The sequence below is a fragment of the Hypanus sabinus genome, chromosome 25, assembly GCF_030144855.1.
Source record: "Hypanus sabinus isolate sHypSab1 chromosome 25, sHypSab1.hap1, whole genome shotgun sequence".
NCBI lineage: Eukaryota > Metazoa > Chordata > Chondrichthyes > Myliobatiformes > Dasyatidae > Hypanus > Hypanus sabinus.
The window spans coordinates 36,338,566-36,360,149 of NC_082730.1; the positions used below are offsets into that span (position 1 = coordinate 36,338,566).

Sequence of the window (21,584 nt, forward strand, 5' to 3'; positions counted from 1 at the left end):
CAGTACACAGGGCTTAGAAAACTGCAGAGGTTTGTAAACTCGGCCAGATTCATCTCAGGAACAACAATGGCCGCCATCGAGGATATCTTCAACAGGTAGCACCACAAGAAGTAAGCATCCATCATTAAGGACATTTGCCATTTGGGAAATTCCCTTTTCTAATTACTACCATCAGGAAGATGTGCAGGAGCTTGAAGACTCATACTCAATGATTCAGGAGCAGCATTTTCCTTTTCATTGTCAGATTTATGAATGGTCCATAAACCCATAAGCACCATCTCATTGTTCTTTTTGCACTATTTAATTATACTATCATCTGTAATTTTGCACCGTCCTGCTACTGCAAAGTAACAGAAAATTCACGTCATGTCAGACAATGATAGTGAACGTGATTCCAATTCAGGAAGGTATAGGTGCACACTGCCACACACTGGTCAGCACAGTGATTGCTGGGGATCAGTAGCACATGCCCAATGCATTAATGGACCATCAGGATCCTACAGCCTCTCCCATTAGTTCTAATTGTATCTAATAAAAGTGTCTGCCCTGTGCTTTGTTTGAGCTTGCAGCTCTTCCCACCAGAGACGTCTCCTTGGCTGCTGGTGGATGCTGGTCATTGTAACCCTGGAGAACTCTCCAGGTTGAGGCGGTCTATGCAGCCAGACAAGGAGGGGGGAAGACAAAAGACTCCATCACATCCTGTGGGATTGTGTAGTTTGTCAGACTGCCAAATCCCCTAGCAATGGCCCACTGTCTGTCTAAGTCTGAGTTTATATTGAGCAATATGCTATGGTTTACTATAGTTTCTGACTTGGAGAAATAAACTAACAAAGTTCTCAGGACCTGGACATGTATAACTTGGGGATGATCTCTATAATGAACTTGCTGTTATGATGACTTTTTGTAAAAGTAAATTAACATTTTGGGACTGGTAAGACAAGACTGGTATAGAAAGGATGGGGGATGGGGTGGAGGAAAGGCAGGTGGGTGATAGATCCTGGTGAGAGTAGTGATATGCCGACGAGGGAGGGGTAGAGTGGCAAGGATGCAAGAATCTGGGAGGTAATAGCTGGAAATGATAAATGGCTGATGATTGAATCGGACTGGAGAGATAACTCATCAGGAGTGATTGAGAAGTTTGTGGCCTAAGGTAGAAGAAGATGTTATTAACTTCAAACTTTCTGCATTATCACTCAGAGTTGAACTGCACGTGCATGTAACGAGAGCTGTATAACTCATCTCCTTCTACCCAAACTTATCAATTACCCTTGCTGTGGACACTTCCTGGAGGTCCAAGATCCGTATGCTCCACGACCGCTGGACTAAGTGTATAAACGTAGGAGGGGACTATGTTGAAAAATAAATGCGCTAGCTTTTCTAAAATTCACTCCTTCTGCCCTAGGCCACAAACTTATCAATCACGCCTCGTATGCTTGATAACTGATATTCAGATAACAATCCTCAACTATTTCGCTTTTAGTTTTACAGCTAAAGATTTGTATACTGCTGAATATTTTTAAAAAAACTTAAAATTGGATGGGTTTTTGTTATTTGTTAGACCACAGTATTTGGTGAAGGGTCAGTCAACTAAAGTAGAACAGGAGTCACAAACTACCCAGGCCCTGAAAAGACGATCCATTTAGATACCCAGAGATCATCACTGAGCTGTCTGGAGGTGCTTGAGAACCCAACTGCTTTTATTGGTCTTTATTACTGTCTGTGAAATTAGATTAGATTTAAGGAAATAATTAAATTCAGTTCCTCAAACTATCTTGATGAGATTTGAATTCTCTGGCCAGGAAACTCAAATGTGGTGTTTTTTTTAAATTAATTCTTCGAGATTAAGTTATAGCTTTAAATGGAACACTAAGCAAAACTATTAACTTGTAACACTCGTATACAAATTTTTAATTATACTTAAAGTACATTTACCATTTAGTGTGTTTGATCATTGCAAAGATCGTGAATTGTACGCTATGGTGTAGAATTGTACAATTACACAAACTGTTGCACAATTTACACCTCTGAAGGAATTTTCTCTCTCCACTCTGAAAAAGATGGTGTCCATTGTACAAAAATATTTCAGCACATTTTCTCACCTGCTGAACAATTCTTTAACCCATGATCTCTGGATTGTTAAACCAGTGTATTTGCTACTTTTCGGCATCTGAGTGATGATGGGAACTTATTAGACTATAGTTCATTGTATTTCATTCTGTTTCAGAGGTCTGTTCATCTCGAATCATATATACATTGGTAGTTTAGAGCATCTTTGAAATATTAACTACAAGCTGAACTTCAATCCATGCTGGTTTTCAACTGACTTCATGCAACACCATGTACTGTAGTTCATAAATACACTCCACATCTGAAGATGTGAGGTGTGCTTTCAATGCATCTTCAGTACTGGTGGCCGGAACACTTCTGTATGACAGGTTTACTGCTGTGGTGCCCTCATTTGGTGATGTTAACACTAGATGCTTCACCCATTTGGCAAATTACCGAGGAGTGAAGGAGGACAGGCTGTGAATGCATATCATCATCTTCAGGCAGACTGGATCTGAAAAAGACAAGTAAAACAGTGAGAAATTAGGCCAATTTGTACCCATGTATATCATACACAAAGTATTTTCAGTTAGTCTCCAAATGATTGTGCCCATTTCTTGTTGATATCTGGAAACTGGACAAGACTGTTTTTGTTCTCTTTTGTTCATATGCAGGTTTCTTTTCCTCACAGTATTTCCTGTACCTGATGACACTGTCAATGTGTGTAACTGATCTAATTATCTCTGGGCAGCAATTGTATCAATAGGCTATGACCTTCTCCCTTCATAAAAACATCCATAGTACATAGACGTGGACACCGTGGTAAAGAAGTGAAAGCTATGGAATTGATATGTCCTCTTCAATATGTAGTTATTAACCATTATAGAATATCCTCTGTAATCTTCCCCCAAAGATTGAAAGTTTTTGAGCTTTCTACTGCAGCTCACAACCCCTTGATCTCAATGTGGCAGCTGTTTGAAGGACTTGGGACCAACAGTGTTCATTGGTCTTCATCGGTGGATGGGAACCCCCAGAGATTCATGCACAGTTCCCTCATCATCCCTAATTCCCCACTTCTGCCTCTTTTGCACAAAACCCCACTTTCTGCCTCACTTCTGACAAAGCTACAGGTCTTAAGAATGTGGAACTATGTCCCTTGGGTTAGCAAAGTTTAAAATAAATTTATTATCAAAGTACATGTACATCACCATATAGTACCCAGCAATTCATTTTCTTGTGGGCATGGACAGTAAGTAAAAAGTGACACAATAAAATCAATGAAAAACTACACACACAGACAGGCAACCAATGTGCAAAAGATAATGAATAATGCAAATACAGAGAGAAACAAAGTAATATTAATAGATAAATGAGTAATAAATAAAACAGTAGAATCTTTGAAAGTGTGTCCATAGGTTATGGAACCAGTTGGGACCTTAGAGTTGGGATGAGTGAAGTTATCTACTCTGAATAAACTCATTTTGGACTTCAAGCTGGTTACAAGTGTCGATTATAACCTCCATTTTGATGACAAACTCTACCACATTCTTCAGGGGTGATGCCTAGGCATATCTAGTCTAGTGGAATTTATACCCCAAAAGTCCATTCCTCCTGATTGGTTAATCCTAATCCAATTAGGTTTCCTCTTTTTCACCTTGCTTACAATCAAATTCCAGTTCTTGCTTCGAGTGACACCTTCATCTTTGTTAAAATTCTTTTCCTCTAGCTTTATTTCAATGGCTTTCTTTACCAGGCAGTTCCAAAAGCCCTTGGTGCAGTGCAGTAGTTTTGTGCTGTTGGAGACAATCCTATGGCTAATGCGAATGCAATGTTCTGCTACTGACAATTTCTCCAAGGAACTGAAATGGTTACAACTCCTGTGCTCTTGATGGAGGTTTCCCACATGCGTCAATATACCCTGCTCCACATTCACAGGGAATCCTGTAAACACCAGCCAACTTGAGTCCCAGGACATCTTTGACCCACAAATGCTGCAACTTAAGCTTCTTTTTGGGTTTGTGGATAGAATTAATCGGGTATTTCTTCAGGATCTTGGCAGTCCTTCCAGAAACCATAGAAATATATGGAAGACAGGTGGTGATGCTGGGTTTGTCCTCATTGTTAGGTTTCCTGTTTTTTCTGTCAGCCCTTTTATAAAGACCACATGATCTTGTTCACTTTGTAGCCATTCTGTAGGAAAGTTGAGCAAAATCAGCAGTAGCAGAACACTGCGTTCGCAATGGACATAGGATTGATTTCAATGGCACAAAACTGAGCTAATGGCTTTTGGGACCACCTAGTAAAGCAAACCACTTAAATAAAACTAGAGGAAAATAATTTTATCAAAGACGAAGGTCTCACTCTAAGTAAGAACTGGAATTTGATTGAAAACAAGGTGGAAGAATGGTTTGTCCTCATCCAATCAGATTTCCAATCAGGAGGAATGGCCTACAGGATAGAAATACCACCAGACTAGACATGCCCAGGCATCATCCCTGAAGGAGATGGCAGAATTTCATCGAAATGTCAGGTATAATTGATACCTATACTCTGTCTGAAGCCTGAGAAGAGTTTATTTGTCATACGTGTCAGGACAGCACTAGATCATTTTATCTAATCTTGTTCAGAATCCTGATGGTTGAAGGATCATAATTGTTCTTGAACCTGGTGGTGTCAGACCCAAGACTCCTGTAGTTGCTTCTTGATGGCAGTGATGAGAAGAGAGCAAGTGAATGATGCAAGAAATTCCTGTCCCAGAAGTAGCTGATGCTCTGAATGAGAAAGCTGGATTTTAAGATATAAGTTTCAAGTTTATTTATAACATGTACATCAAAGCATACAGCAAAATATGCCATTAGTGTTAACAACCAACATACCCAAAGTGTGTTGGGGACAGCCCACAAGTGATGCCACATATTCTGGCACCAAAATAGTATGCCTACAATGCTTGATATTATGCTATTATAATGCTCTTTTAATGTCTGAAAGGAAAACAAACAATGAGAACAATTTCCTGAGGAACGGAATCTTAATTTCACAATTTTATTTATAATATCCGATTTGGCATTTGCACAGTGTGCAATACCCAACATGCCAAAAAATCCATATTCTAGGCACAGTGGTTCTTTTGCAAAACTGGAAATAGCATTGAGCATGGCCCAGCACCTCCACAAGAGACACATTGTACATATGAGTTAGAACCTAGTATTTGCTTAGCATTGATCCAAGACGATTAATCCTCATTCAAACTGGTACTGAGAAAACAATTGTGCGCAAACAAATACAATCAAACTGGAGTGCCAAACATGTTTCCCCTTAGAGAAGTGGTTAATAGGAATCTCTAAACAGGTGGGGTATAGCAGAGGTTTCTGAACCACATGTTCTCAAACTGGGATTCTGAACAAAGTGTGCCAAAACACAAGCCCAAAAGCTGTAACACTTCATCTGAAGCCTATGATGAGGATTCTCATAAACGGTTCCTCAAATAGGAACAACCAAAAAGATTCCATTAACAAGAGCATCCCAACAGAGTTCTTCAAACAGATGCATCAATGAAAGAGGAACAACAGAAAGCAAAGGCCCAAAATGATTACCCAAACACATTGGTGTCAATGGTCATGATCTAAATTCAAACCTGAACTCTGGAACTATCTGTATGGAGTTTGATTACTCTCCAGTTTACTGTTCAGTTTCCTTGGGTGTTCCGCTTTTGACCCACATGCTAAAGATGTGGATAGGTTAATTATAGCTACTGTAAATTTTCTGTAGTATATTATGTGCTGGTGGGAGAGTCATGATCCTTCATGGACATGTGTGAGAGAATGGGCTCTGGGAAAATAAATGAGTGAATAGGATTATTGTATTTTTCTAAAAGCTGGTATAGCCATGATGGGCTGAATAGACTTCTCTGTCTTAAGTGAAACATCGAGGAAATCAAAACAGGAGCAGCCAAACTCGATACATCAAAGTGAGACACATCTAACGCTGGATTTTGACCCAAAATGTTAATTCTTTTCCTTCCCCGGACATTGATTGACCTCCTGACTTTCACAGCCTACTATTTGTGCACCAGATTCCAGGGGTTACCTCTGGGAAGACTCAGACTAAGGGAGAAGCCCAAACAGATATAGCATAACTCGAGCTTCTAAAAACTCCCCGGAAGTGGAGACATGAAAACCTAAACACCTACACTAAAACACGCAGACATGAACGTCAAAATAGGATTTGACAAAAGGGAAGGCATAAGCATGAGAGTACAAAACAGACCAACTCTGAAGCAGTACTGTTCAAACAGGAGTTCAAAAAACATTTGCACCCAAATAAGAATATCAAGTTGAGTTCATTGTCATGAGTTCATTCCTTGTACAGCTACAAGGAAAAACTTCCTTGTTGTAGCATCATTGGCATTAAGGTTCAGGCAATACATAGTACTTAAACTGTACATAAATTATACAAGCCCGTGAAGAAAAGGACTGTTCTTAACAAGACGTGAGTGCAAAAGCACAGTTAGAATTGAGTCCATGGTAGTGCAAGAGGTAGAAGGTAGTGTTCCATTGTTGAAGAAAGATGAGGTTGTGCAGATTAGTTCAAGAACCTGAAGGAAAGTAACTGTTACTGAAAGTGGTAGTGAAGAAATTCAGGCTTTTGTAACTCCTGCCTAAAAGTAGCAAAGATAAGAGGACATGGCCCAAATGATGGAGCTCCTTGATTATTACAATAAATTGGACTCCTGACCTCACAACCTACAGTACCACATTAGGACCTTGCACTTCATTGGTTCGACCTGCACTGTTACTGTTTTACTTTGATCAACTTCAATGCACTCTATAATGACCTGGTCTGCATGAACACCGTGCAAGACAAGCTTTTCACTGTATCTCAGTACATGTGACAATAATAAACAGATTCTGACTCCTTATTGAGGCAAGACCTCATGTAGAATCTTTTGATGGTGTGGAGGACTGGATCTCCTATATCAGAACTGAAGCACCTGACTGAAAATTGTCAAACAGGAGGTATAGCATGGAGACAAACAAGCCATATAGATGTGCCCAAACAAAAGAAGAAATGGGGAGTTCCCAGAAAAGGAGAGCTCAAGCAAGCTTCACCTGAAAATCGCACCTGCAGTAAATAGGATTGTTCAAGTAAGACTTCCAAATAGAAGAAGCCAAACATCAGCATTCAAAATGTAGTCCCAAAACAAAATTATATAGAAAGGAATTACCTGAAGCAAGCTTCCAAACAAGTGCCTGTAATCAGCACAGACCAGACAGGAGCACTTCATTTGTGGCCCAAAGTAATGACAGGTAGAAACACCTAGAAAGGATTCCACAAAGATGAAATTCCAAATAAAAACCCAAAAGACTCAAATACCCATACAGAAGTAGCAAAACACAAGGGCAGAATCAAGATTCCACAGACAACGTCACTGGAAAGGGCACCTGAAGAAAATTCCCCAAAATGGAACATCCAGAAAGGACTCCCCAATCAGGATTCCCTGTACATAAGCATCTAAAGATGGACAACCCAAAATGGATACTCCAAAAATTATTATTTAAAGAAAATTGTAAAGACTGAAATGCCAAATTAAGAATGCCAGAATTAAAGTACCTGGACTCAAGTCCTTGATTTCAAGCAAAAATATCAGTAGCAATCAAACAAGGTTCCCTTCTCAGGCACCCATTTTGGATTGCTCAAACAGGAACGCACAAATGGGAGAGAATAAAAAGGAGCATCCAATGGACGGTGCCCAAACTGGAGTTCCTCAAGAGATTGCCCAACAGGAACACAAAAGGTAGAGCATCGAAGCAGAGAAGCTGCTAAGCCACAGCACCCAAAATGTGAATGTTCTGTTATAAAACATTAAGCAACTCCAGCAGAAGGAGATCATGGATATGAAATTGTGGTTGCAAGATGGAATCCTGCATTTGAATATCATTGATCCAAGATGTTTAATCTTCAACCAAAGAGGCAGATATTGTCTCATGAACCTAACTGCTAATTTTACTTGGCTCAAATAGTCAGCTGAAGTAATGCCAATTAGCAGCAGCTTCTGGATGTTTTGTGCTTTTGAAGTTCATGACCACTGGGGACAGGACTGAGGTGGCAGAGAAATTGGATTCACTTTCAATACCTAACAGCTGCTGGCTGAATTACAATTTATTTTTTCTGTCAAACATGAGCTTTAAAAGTAAGAGGATTGTAACAACAGACAATGTGCAGCAAGTCTTCAAAAGTGAATTAATTTAAATTTCAAAAAAGGAGAGCAGAAACAAGGCAAAAAGCCTTCTGGTTTTTGAAATTATATTTAAATTGCAAATGAATGTAAAATGCCACTGATGAGCTGTTGGCAACTTATTGTTTAATGTCTCTTTATAATTGTTGGAGTGTGAATTGTCAACAAAGATAGTCACTAAAGTGTGATAAAGATATTTACATCTTGGTCATTATCATGATATCAAAACATCATAAATCAGTGGCATGATGAGGTGATGGTGATGCTTAGCTGCTGACTTGGCCTGTGCCTTGACTTTCACAATATTAGTTTCTTGAAAGTCTACAGATCAAGCGAGACCCTGAGCAAGTTTCAGAATGCTTTGTTTTTGGAAGATTGTTATCCATTTATAACCAAACTGGGAATAGGGATCTTAACTGGGAGTAGCCTTCAGGTGATCAGGGATTAAAGTATAAAACAGGAAGGTTAAAATATGTTTGAAATCTGAGACTAATTTAACTCCAAAGCCAAACAAATCAGTTTGGATATTAATGACGAGAGTTAATATTCATTTGGCTTCTTGTACCAAGATCATGGAAGTTCATTTACGTCAGTGCCACTTTCCCACACTGACCCCTTAATTCTCTGAATATCTAATTACCTACTGATTTATGTTTTGAATATGCAGTCATTGAAACCGTGTAACACTTCTGGGTAGAAAATCTGTTGCTCTCTGTGTGAATAACTTCATCTTATTTCAGTCCTGAAGGATCCACTCTTTATTTTGAAGTTGACTTATTTTGTTTTAAAGATCCAACCAGTTGAAAAATGCATCTTTCTTGTCAAACATCTGAAAAATTATAATCGTTTCAATAAAACACCACTTACTCTTCCTAGCTCCTGAGACCACAGTCTGCTTAATGTGCCAAATATACCATCACCAGAATCAATTTGGTGAACCATTGTTGCAACCTCCCTTTGGCAGGTATACCTACCTCATTCATTATTCTATTTCTAATCTCAGCAGAACTGTACCTAATTAGAACACAATATCTCTACTCTTGTACTTAAGTTGTCTTAAAATATAGAGCAACATACCATTTGCCTTCATAATTCTAATTTGTGCTCAAAGCTCATTATCGAAGTATTTGTACAGTATACAATCTTGGGGTTTTTTTTTTGCAGGCAGACACAAGACACCACAGCATACATTTAAGAAAGCTCCCACACAACAACGCCATCAGATTTGCAAAACAATTCACACGAGCAGCAAAAAGCAAACAGAAAACTCACAAAACATTAAACATTAAGCCACAGTGGCCCTGAAAGAGATTTGACAGTCATGAGCTGTCGAGATGCATGAAGCCAGATCAGGAGCCAGTGGCATGGCCACATCCATCGAGGCAGCATTGTGTTGATGGCTGTTGGCCCAGATCCGCTTTGAAGTGCTTCGATCAGATCATAAAGTGCGTTCAGCACTGCAGTCATTAAACCTCAACCTGCAGCCAAAAGTGAGTCCACATCCAAGAACCACCAAGACGATTGAACATGGGGCACTAAGACTTCTGCAGCTTCCACCAGCAGCAAAGGGGAGAGCAGTCAAATGCAGACAGATGGTTCTGAATGGCCATATTTACTCCACTCTTGTGCACATCAACACCCAATTCCCTCCAAAATCAACATCTTTCAGTATCATGCCATTAAAAAAATCCGCTTTTATATTCAACTTACAAATATCAATGATTTGTAACAGCTGGTTCCTCTGCACCGAGCACTGTAGTATTTCCCCGTCACAGCATCCCAACCAAAGAATGAACTGGCTCTCCAGTTAGGGTTACATCAACAACAACCCCCTGCTCTACCGTGTGCCTTCTATTTACTCTCCTCTCAAATGAAGTCTCATTCATAGCTTTCTGATAGTCCAAGTACACCAAGTGTTCCTGCCTTTATCAGTTCTGCTTGCTACAACTTCAAAAAGTTTCACAGTTTAGTCAACCAGATTAAATCCATGTTAATTCTGCCCAAACTTATTATTTTTAAGTGTTGTCTTATTATTTTTAAGTGTTGCCTTACCAATTCATTCCTAAGAGATTTCATTATTCTTGATTTATATAGATGCATGGTGGTGAGCACCAATGCCCAAGACTGGAAGAGCCTACAAAAAGTAATGGGCACGGCACAGTCCATTACAGGCAAAACCCTCCCCACCATTTACAATGAGCACTGCCACAAGAAAGCAGCATTCATTATCAAGGACTGCTACCATCAAGGCTATGCTCTCCTCTCAATTGTTCCATCAGGAAGGAGGTACTGTTGTCTTAGGTCCCACATCATGAGGTTCAAGGACGATTATTACTCCTCAACCATCAGGCTTTTGAACCAGAGTAGATAACTTCACCCACCCCAACACTGAATTAATTCCACAATCTATGGACTCACTTTCAAGGATTCTCCAACTCATGTTCTCAGTATTAATTATTTACTTTTGTACATGCACAGTTTATCTTCTTTAGCATATTGGCTGTTTGTTGGTCTCTGTTTTTGTGTAATTTTTCATCGATTTTATTGTATTTCTTTGTTCTCCTGTGAACGCCTGCCCAAAATGAAACTCAGCTGACATAGATGTACTTTGATAATAAATTTACTTTCAACTTTGAGCGATTTACCCTACATCAAGCTATTTGGTCCAGTGTTTGATCTGCTCTCTCTCCTCTTTAAAATAGCAAAGTTATATTTGCTAACCTCCCTATCCACCTCCTTCAAAACTTTAGGATTCAGATAATTTTGCCCTGAGGATTTATTGACTTTCAATCCTATTAATTTCTCCAGTAGTCTTGTATGTTAGTAATATCCAGAGCAACAACGAGAAAATGTTGGAAGAACTCCACAGGTAAAGGAACATCTATGGTAGGAATAAACAGTCAATGTTTGGGTCAAGAGCCTTCATCAGGACTGGAAAGGAAGGAGGAGGGAGAGGAAGGAGTACAAGCTGGCAAGTGATAGGTGAAGCTAAGAGAGGGGAAGGAGGTGGGTGGCAGAGGGGGAATGAAGTGAGAAGTTGAGAGGAGATAAGTGGAAGAAGTAAAGGTCTGAAGAAGAAGGAATCTGATAGGAAAGGAGAGTTGACCATGGGGCAGGGGAAGGGGAATTAAGGAGGGGGCATCTGATCAACATGATGGGCAGGCGAAGTAAAGAGTAGTGGGAATGTTCCTTTGCATATTGTCTGTCAATGATTTGGATGATGGAATTGACGGCTTGTGGCAAAGCTTGTGGATGATATGAGGACAGGTGGAAGGGTAGATAGTGCAGAGGAAATGATGCAAATGCAGCAAGACTTCAACAAATTGGAAGAATGGGCAAAAAAGTAGCAGAGAATACAGTGTTGGGAAATGTATGATAATGCATTTTGGTAAAAGGAACAATAGTGCAGACTATTATCTAAACGGGGAGAAGGCTCAAATATCAGCGGTGCAGATGGACTTAGGAGTCCTCGTGCAAGATTCCTAGTAGGTTAATTTACAGGTTGTGTCTGTGATAAAGATGGCAAATGCAATGTTGGCATTTATTTCAAGGGGAATTCAATATTAAGGCAGGGAGATAATGCTGAGACTTTATAAGACACTAGTCAGGCTGCACTTGAGTATTTGGGGCAAATCTTAGTAAGAATGTGTTATTGGAGTGAGTTCAGAGAAGGTGCACAAGGATGATTCTGGGAATGAAGGGGTTAACAACTGAAGAGCTTTTGCTGGATTGGGGCCTGTACTCACTGGAATTTAGAAGAATGTGGGGGGATCTCAGTGAAACCTACCAAATGTTGAAAGGGCTAGATAGAGTGGATGTAGAGAGGATGTTTCCTATGATGGGGGTGCCCAGAACTAGAGGGCACAGCCTCAAAATTGAGAGGCAATCTCTAAGAACAGAGGTGAGGAGGAATTGTTTAGTCACAGAGTGGTAAATCTGTGAAATACTCTGCCACAGACTGCGGTGGAGACCAAGTCCATGGGTGTATTTAAAGTACAAGCTGATAGATTCCTGATCGGTCAGAGCATCAAATGATGTGGCAAGAAGACAGGTTTATGGCTAATGTAAGAGGTAAAAAGAGAGGGCATGCAACAAAGCAAAAATTAGTGGGGAGATAGAAGATAGGGAAGCTTTTAAAAACCTACAGAGAACAACTAAAAGAATCATTAGAAATGAAAAGATGAAATATGAAATCTAGCTAGCAAACAGTATCAAAGTGGAGAGTAAAAGCTTTTTCAAGTATGTTTTAAAGAAAAATAAAATAAATGAGTGTATATAAGACTGCTAGAAAATGAGGTCGGAGAAATAATAACGGGGCACAAGGAGATGGCAGATGAACTAAGTGAGTATTTTGCATCAGTCTTCACTGTGGAAAACACTATCAGTACATCAGATGTTGTAGTGTATGAAGAAAGAGAAGTGAACGAAGTTACAATTACAAGGGAGAAGCTGAAACACCTAAGGGTACACAAGTCACTGGATCAGATGAACTGCACCCTAGGGTTCTGTGAGGTAGTATTAAAGATTGCAGAGGCATTAGAATAAAGTTTTCATATATCATTGGACTTTGGCTAGAGACTGGAAAATTGCAAATGTTACTCCACTGTTTAAAAAAAGGAGGAAGGCAGCAGAAAGGACATTATAGACCAGTTAGCCTGACCTCAGTGGTTGGGAAGATGTTGGAGTCAATTGTTAAGGATGAGGTTATGGAGTACTTGGTGACACAGGACAAGATAGGACAAAGTCAGCATGATTTTCTTAAGGGAAAATCTTGCCTGACAATACTGTTTGAATTCTTTGAGGACATTACAAGAAGCACAGATAAAGGGGATGCAGTGGATGTTGTATATTTGGACTTTCAGAAGGCCTTTGACAAGGTGCCACATGTGGGGCTGCTTACCAAGTTAAGAGCTCATAGTATTACAGGAAAAGTTATTAATGTGGTTGGTGCATTGGCTGATTGGTAGGAGGCAGCGAGTGGGAATAAAATGGATCATTTTCTGGTTGGCTACCGTGATTAGTGGTATTCCACAGGAGTCAATGTTGGGACCGCTTCTTTTGATGCTGTACATAAATGATTTAGATGATGGAATAGGCAAGTTTGCAGATGATACGAAGATTGGTGAAAGGGCAGGTAGTGTTGAGGAACACGTAGGCTGCAGAAGGATTTAGACGGATTAGGAGAATGGGCAAGAAAGAAACAAATGAAATACAATTTTAGAAAAAGCATTGTCAATAGAAATAATTGTGCAGACTATTTCCTAAATGGGGAGAAAATCCAAAAATCTGAGATGCAAGGGGCCTTGGGAGTTCTTCTGCAGAACACCCTAAAGGATAACTAGCAGATTGAGTTGGTGGTGAGGAAGGAAAATGTAATGTTAGCATTCATTTCAAGTGGTCTAGAATACAAGAGCAGGGATCTGCTGCAGGTGCTTTATAAGGCACTGGTGAGGCCTCACCTTGAGTATTGTGAACAGTTTTGGGCAGTTTTTAAGTATGAACAGTTTCTCTACAAAATATGCTCTCTCATTACGTGTTAAACACTCAAACCCAGCAGATCATTAAAAATAACTGTTGTTGAAATTGGGCTAGACTGTCATGCTGTTGTGATTAGTTGGGCTTTCAACTTGGTTAAGATGTTGCAACTGTCTAAAATCTACAGCCCACTTTCAGGAAAGGAAAACTCAAAATCCTAATAAAAAAAATAACTAAAACATGAAAATTTCTCAGTGAAGGATGCTTCTGCATTTTTGAGCAGCCCAATTAATCAGAACTAGGCTTTTTGCTCCTGGTGTCTGAGGAAATGCTATCATCCTCCAGGGATCAGGCATCTTATGAACATTCTCCTGTCCTTTCAATGTACTACAGCAGTCCATATAGAAGCCGATTTCTTATTTTTCCATTCATTCTTCTCCATTTACAGTTCCACAAACTACAACACACTTCCCCAGTTCAAGATACAAAATGGAACAAGCTGTTAAATTGCCACTCATTTGGTCATTTTAATGATTTTAAGTTAACATTTCAACTTCTGGGATGATTAATTGGCAAAGCGTCTCACTGTCTGGTAAGCTAAGTCAATGAGCTGGGACCCCTTTCCAAATGCAGCCCTCTTATTTAGGAATGGTAGATGTCACCACAAATGGAATATCCTGGTGACTTTTGTTTGCTACGTTCTGCTGTAAGTCACAAGGGTTTTACTTATAGAACTGAGTCAAGGTCTTGATTGATGAGATGCTGGTTAATGGAATAGTAAGCAGTGGGATGAGGAAAAGGTGACTACAATCTAATGATTTCATAGAATTCAGGGCACTAATTTTGTTCTTAAGTATTATTTAAAGCTTGCCTTTTTTCGGTGGAATGATTATCTTATTTAATTTTCTAATCAAAGTTCAAACAGTGCTATAAATAAATAACATTTTTGAATTCATGCAAAGCCTTCCACAAATTAAAGTAATCCCGAAGGACTTTATAACTAATAAAGTCCTAGTGGAGTCACTTCTAGAATGGAGGAAATGAGAGCAAACTAGCACACAACTATCTCGCATAAACAGATAATGCGGATGAGCAATAAATATTTGATAAATATCGATGCCATGAGAAACAGTCCTGTTTCTCTGTGAAATATCTATGTACGAACCTTCACAACTACCTGGGAGATTTGCAGTGGTCTCAATGTAGTATTTCAAGCCACTGGCTGCATAGCATCCCCACAACTTAGATGTATTTGTAGCAAACATAATTCCTCGTTCAAAATGTTTGTTGATCTCAATTATTACTGAATATTGTAAGGTACATTTACACCCATTAACTGCAACTTGAACAAATTTATTTTTATATTTCTGGGAAAACAAATAAGGAAATCTACACAAATAATAAACATTGCTGACTGGATGTCTGATTTAGAGCAAGCAATAGGAGTGTTTTTTTTAATTTTAAGAACAGTAATATAATTATAATACTTAACATTCAATAAACTGTGAAAGGCAGACCTCTAGGGAAAAGAATCTAAAATCATGATGACCCTGCAAAATTAGTTTGAACCCTCCCCAACAATGCTAACAAAACCGGCTGCAAGGATATTGGTCCTCCCCAGGCTCAGGTTTAAAGCTGTCCTTTTTGTACGTTTCATATTCTGCTCAGAAGAAATCTTAAAGGTGCAAGCATCTGAAACCCTTCTCCTGCATCAATTCCCCAGCCCCGCATTCATCCGCCTGATTATCCTATTCTTACCCTCACTGGCACATTACACATGCAGCAATACAGAGATTACTACCCTGGAGGTCCTGCTTTTCAGGTTTCTGCCTAACTCCCTGTATTCTCCTTTTCTTACCTTTGCTGTTGGTACCAATATGTACCATAACTTCCAGCTGTTCACTCTCCTCATTTAGAACGCCGTGTACCTGACCCGAGGCATCCCTGACTCCGGCACCTGGGAGGCAACATATGATCTGGGAGTCTCTTTCACTTCCACAGAATATGCTGTTTGCTACTCTAATTATGGAATTGCCTTGTACTACAGCATTCCGCTTCTCCCCCTTTCCTTCTGAGCCACAGAGCCTGTCTCAGTGCCAGAAAGATTTTCACTCAGGCTTCCCCTGGGTAGGTTGTCCCCTCCCCACCAACAAGATTCCAAGCTGTATACTCATTATTGAGGTGAACAGCCACAGAGTTACAGCTTATTCCCTTTTCCTCTCCTGACAGTCACCCAGGTACCTGCCTCCTGCAATTTAGGGATGATTACCTCCCTGAAGCTCCTGTCTATCGTTTGTCTATTATGTGCTGTGTTGTACGATGTAGGCAGTCATGGTCTTTCCATGATCACAATCGTTTTTGGCAAATTTTTCTACAGAACTGATTTGCCATTGCCTTCTCCTGGGCAGTGTCTTTACAACTTGGGTGACCTCAGCCATTATCAATACTCTTCAGGGATTGTCTGCCTGGCTTCAGTGGTCGCATAACCAGGACTTGTGATGTGCATCAGCTACTCATACAAACACCCACTGCCTGCTCCTGTGGCTTGACGTGACCCTGATTGGGGGACTAAGCATGTGTAGAGTCTTGTGCTAAGCATGACTTGCAGTTGAGCAGAGGGAAGGCATGTCTTGCACCTCCTTTGGTAAAGATCTATCACCATCCTACTCTATCTATCACCTCCTCATTTTCCCATTTGAGCTGAACATTATCCAGACACAGCTCCAGTTTCTTACCACGGTCTCTAAGCAGTTGCATCTCGGAGCACTTCATGCAGATGTAGTTATTGGGGGGCTGGTGGTTTCCCAAAGTTCCTGTATCTCACACAAAGAACTGAACCCATTCTTGGTGTGCTAGTTATATACTGACAGAAAAAAACGCTAGAAGTTTAATTAGAACATCTGCTTGTGCTTATCCACACCGGTTCTCACTGAAGCCTGATCACTCGAACACAGTCCACTCACACAATGGTCACTCTGCTTACACTGCCCTTTTTTAATGGCCCCTGCTAAGTGCCTGATAAATCGTTATGATTACAGCCCACCAAAAATTCTTGAAAGCTCCAGAGTTCTTTTAAAATCTCACAGTATGTCTCCATTGGACGAACTCTCGTGCTGTTTGTGCCCTTGTCATGGCTGATGTACAGATTTAGTGTTGAACTTTCTTAGTGCTGCTGCTTTGGTTTGACATGATGTGATATCTTGATTAACTTCAGTTGCATAGTCTGTTGAAAGCAGTTTTGTGGGTAGAAAGGGTTATGGAAATTGTGTTTAGCCTAGGCTCCATGTACAGGAAGAGTTGGGGACATTTTGTCACAGTTGCATAAATAACTAGTTGCATAAATAGTGAAATAACTCCAGATCTAGGAATGACAAATATCACCTTAATTGACATAACATCTGAGGGCTTGATAACATGTACTTACCCATAGTACATTTCCAAGCTTGGAGCACTATTAAGAAGGGAGGGGGCAAATTATAGGCCAATTTGCCTGACTTCAGTGGTTTGGAAGATGTTGGAGTCCAATATTAAGGATGCGGTTTCACGGTACTTGGAAGCACATGATAAAATAGGCCAACGTCAGCAGGGTTTCCTTAAGGGAAACTCTTGTCTGACAAATCTGTTGGAATTCTTTGAGGAAGTAACAGGCAATATAGAAAAAGGAGGGCCAGTGGATGTTATCAACTTGGATTTTCAGAGGGCATTTGACAAGGTACTGAACATGAGGCTGCTAAACATGATATGAATCCATGTATTACAGGAAAGATAGCAACATGGGGGGGTGGAAAGGGGGTCTTTTCTGGTTTGCTACCGGTGACTAGTGGTGTGCCACAGAGGTTGGTGTTGGGACCACTTCTTACCATGTTATACATATGTGAATCATTTGGATGACGGAATTGATGGCTTTGTGGCCGAGTTTGCTGACAATGTGAAGGTGGATGGAGGGGCATGTAGTATTGAGGAAGCAAGAAGTCTGCAGAAGGACTAAGACAGATGAGGAGAATGGGCAAAAAAGAGGCAGATGGAATATAGTGTAGGGAAGTGTATGGTCTTGCACTTTGGTAGAAGGAATAAAGGAGTTGACTATTTTCTAAATGGGCAAAAAATTTAAAAATCATAGGTGCAAATGGACTTGCAAGTCCTTATACAGGATTCCCTGAATATTACCTTGCAGGCTGAGTCAGTGGTAAGGAATGATAATGAATGCTAACATTGCACTTCAAGAGGATTAGAATATAAGAGCAAGGATGTAATGCTGAGGATTTAATAGGTACTGGTCAGATTGCACTTGGAGTATTGTGAGCAGCCTTGGGCCTCCTATCCAAGAAAAGATGTGCTGGTATTGGAGAGAGTCCAGAGCAAGTTCACAAGAATGATTCTGGAAGTGAAAGGGTTGACATATAATTCCATGAATATGGGTTAATGTATAGTGCTTGATGGCTCTATGCCTGTACTTGCTGGAGTTTAGAGGAACGAGGGGTTGGGACACCACACTGAAACCTATCGAATATTGAAAGATCTGGATAGAGGTTATATGGGGTGGATACATCCTATAGGGGGTGAGCCTAGGACGAAAGAGCACAGCCTTAGACCAGAGGGACATCCATTTAGAACAGAGATGAGGAGGTATTTCTTTAGTGAAAGGGTAGTGAATCTGTGGAATTTCATTGCCATGGGCAGTTATGAAGACAAATCATTGAGTACTTTTTAAGAAACAGATGATAGTTTCTTGATTAGTCAGTATGTCAAATGTAACGGTGAGAAAGCAAGAAAATTGGATGGTGAGGGGTAATAAACCAGTCATGATGGAATGGCAGATAGCCTGGATAGACTGAATGGCTTACTTACACTCCTATGTCTTAATAAATTTTGTGCAACTTGTGGCCCAAAATCCCATCAATTTTGAAGTGTCCCTTTTCCTTATTATTCCTGCCCAAAGCCATTAACACTTTCTGATGTTATTTTGTTTCGTAAAGTTTAAATTTCAGAAACAAAATCTGTAATTTATTTGAAGTGGCAATCTGGTGAAGTTTGCGTGATACAGTGAAATGTAAGTTAATAACAATAAAATAATAACTTAATCAGTGTGCTAATGTGGTTCTGAATAACCTAATTTTGAATTATTAACATTGTCATTCACATACAGCTGTTTCCTAATTATAATAGGGCAAATTGGTTGGCACATTAGGGTGGCATTAAAAATGTATAAAATGAACCTTTTAGTGCCTTTGCAACCACCTTAATTTTTCAAAAAGGACCCCTACACTAAGCCCAATTAGCATAAACTCTCAATTAAAAGAAAGTATTTATGTGGTCCCATTCATAATCATTTCAGACCATCTAAAAGCATTTTACAATTGTTTAATGTTTTCCAAAATGCAGTCACCACTTTGATAAATGAAATGATGATTAATTCATTCTGGAGACTAGTTTTATCTCTGGAGCTGTGACGGTCCTTTTAAAATTAATGCACATGATCTGAAAACCTGACTTGTGTTGGTAGAAAATTGTAAGTATAATTTGCATTTAAGATCCGGTGATCTTTTTTTAATTTGTTATCATAATTATGATTAGACGTAGTGGCAAGGAATAAACACAAACTGAGAAATATGAACTGAGGTCTATGTTTCCATTTATGTGTTTTCTTTGTTACAGATTCCTCAGATAAGCTATGCATCCACAGCCCCAGAGCTCAGTGACAACAGCAGGTACGACTTCTTCTCTCGTGTGGTCCCATCCGACACCTTTCAGTCACAGGCCATGGTTGACATTGTCAAAGCATTGCGATGGAATTATGTTTCTACCCTTGCTTCTGAGGGAAGCTATGGAGAGAGTGGAGTGGAAGCATTCATACAGAAATCACGGGAAGACGGTCAGTATTCTTTATCGTTGACTATCAGCAAAACTATATAAAAGTGAGCATTTGGTTTAAAATAAGTGCTTGTTAGGCAGATTTCGACTGAGATGATAAAGCTTTTTATTTTCTATGAAATGCAGCTAGAGTGTTAAACAAAAAATGAAGTGTAAGGAATGAAGCAACAGTGAATGACACTTGTTAAAAAAAAATTGCCACATCAGAAAGAAAAGCAAGTTATTGTATTCATTCCAGCAAGTTAAGCACTTATCACTGCAACAATTGTATGATCCTGAAGATGTGAGATGCAGAGTTTCTTTCTACTACACAAATTACCTACTTCCAAACTGTGAGTGAATTACTATTTTGGAGATACAGCTATTGTAATCTGATTGTACATTCAATCAAATCAGTTCAAATTTAGACATGGAAGACATTTTATTTCTTGAGCAATTAAAAGCAGAATTGTGAAATTGTGACTTTATATGCGATTTAGACTTATCTAACATATCAGGCTGAAATATTCACCTGCCTGCTAAGAGACAGACAGGCAACCAAACGGATGATCCTTGGATGGATGTTGTATTGGCTTCACTTTAAATTGATGAATTCTTGAGTGAATAACTATTAGTTGAAATGAAGTTAGACAGATGATTGTTGGATGACATAAGCTGCACATAACTTAATAAGCAATATTGATAGTAATGACTTTTGTTACATACCCCATGGGTATCTTGTGACTGTCTTATGATCATGATGTAATGGAGTATCTTGTGAGCATGATGTAATTGTCTTCTGATGGTGGGGTGATGCAATTTTCCCACCAGTGTGGGGTCACATGATGGTAATTTCCCTGCAGGTGTGAGGTCACATGATGGCGTGTTCCAATAGGAATATAAGGGGAAACCCCTGTTATCACACAGTTAGTTCGTTAGTTAATTTTGCTGCGTATTCATCTCATTACTCTCTATTGTAAGGTGCAAAACCGTTGTGCAGGCAGGTTCGCCAATCGCTGCCAGTTCTGGTTTGATTTACCTCTACAGTCTAGCATTGGAGAGTGAGGATCTTACCAAAGTATGGGAACCCGAAGAATTGAGTAAAGTTGGTGTCGTTTGATTGACCTTATTGAATCTTCGTTCAGGAATAGTGGCCTGCATCTGAGATAACCCCTACAAGATCAGGAAGGTTTGTGCAGTGTTCACCTTCCAGTAAGGTCTGTTCCTTCAAGCCAATTTATTTCCTTCGTCGTGAATCCTTTGGACAAGGCATCTCTCAACTGTGATTGGCAGATTCGTCATTTTCTTCAGAGGAATTGTTGTTGCAGTAAGGTCTCTCCTTACTGACTGTATAAATCACTTGGACTTTCAAATTTATCACTTTAAGACTGTGTTCAAATTTACCACTTTAAGAACTATTCCATAGTTTGGCTGTTTGTTAGATTGCCATAAAGCAGTAAACTTCCGGTTAAGTTAGTCATTTGTTTACTTTTCACTTTTGTTGAGCTGAGTTTAATAAATGTTTGTTCAGAAAACTTGACTAAATTCTATATTCATAGTTGCTGGCCATATAACACTTTGAAGGCACCACATCATATTTACATTGGATTCTGCAAAATGATGTGTCACATTGTCTTGTGCGTTGTATTATTGTTTTATACTTATATAATTACATTCACAAAATACTTTTTACATATCATTATTGAAACCCCTTTTTATTGGGCATCTCTGGAAATGTGGCTTGTTAGCCCCTCGCTAACAGGCACTGGACTCCGCAGCGAGAAACCCATCTTTCATGGGCTTTGTATGTGTAGGGTGTACGTCTTTGGTCCTGCCAGATCCCTGAGGTTGGGATGTTTTACCCACTCAGATCTCAGTTTGTGTGAATGCTGTGCAAGTTACTGTCCCTGGTGATTGCCGATCAACAAGAAATAACAGATCGTAATTGCATACAATTATACAAATAAAGCATATTTAA

At 39.6% G+C, this 21,584-nt stretch overlaps 1 protein-coding gene across 1 annotated transcript in view; it reads left to right on the forward strand.

Moving 5' to 3' along the window:
* The window catches only part of LOC132381175 (metabotropic glutamate receptor 4-like), a 1,091,809-nt gene that overhangs the window by 181,390 nt on the left and 888,835 nt on the right, over positions 1-21,584 (forward strand). The window contains exon 2 of the mRNA XM_059950466.1: positions 19,412-19,628. Coding sequence (XP_059806449.1) covers positions 19,412-19,628 — 217 coding nt within the window. The remainder of the gene's footprint in view (positions 1-19,411; positions 19,629-21,584) is intronic.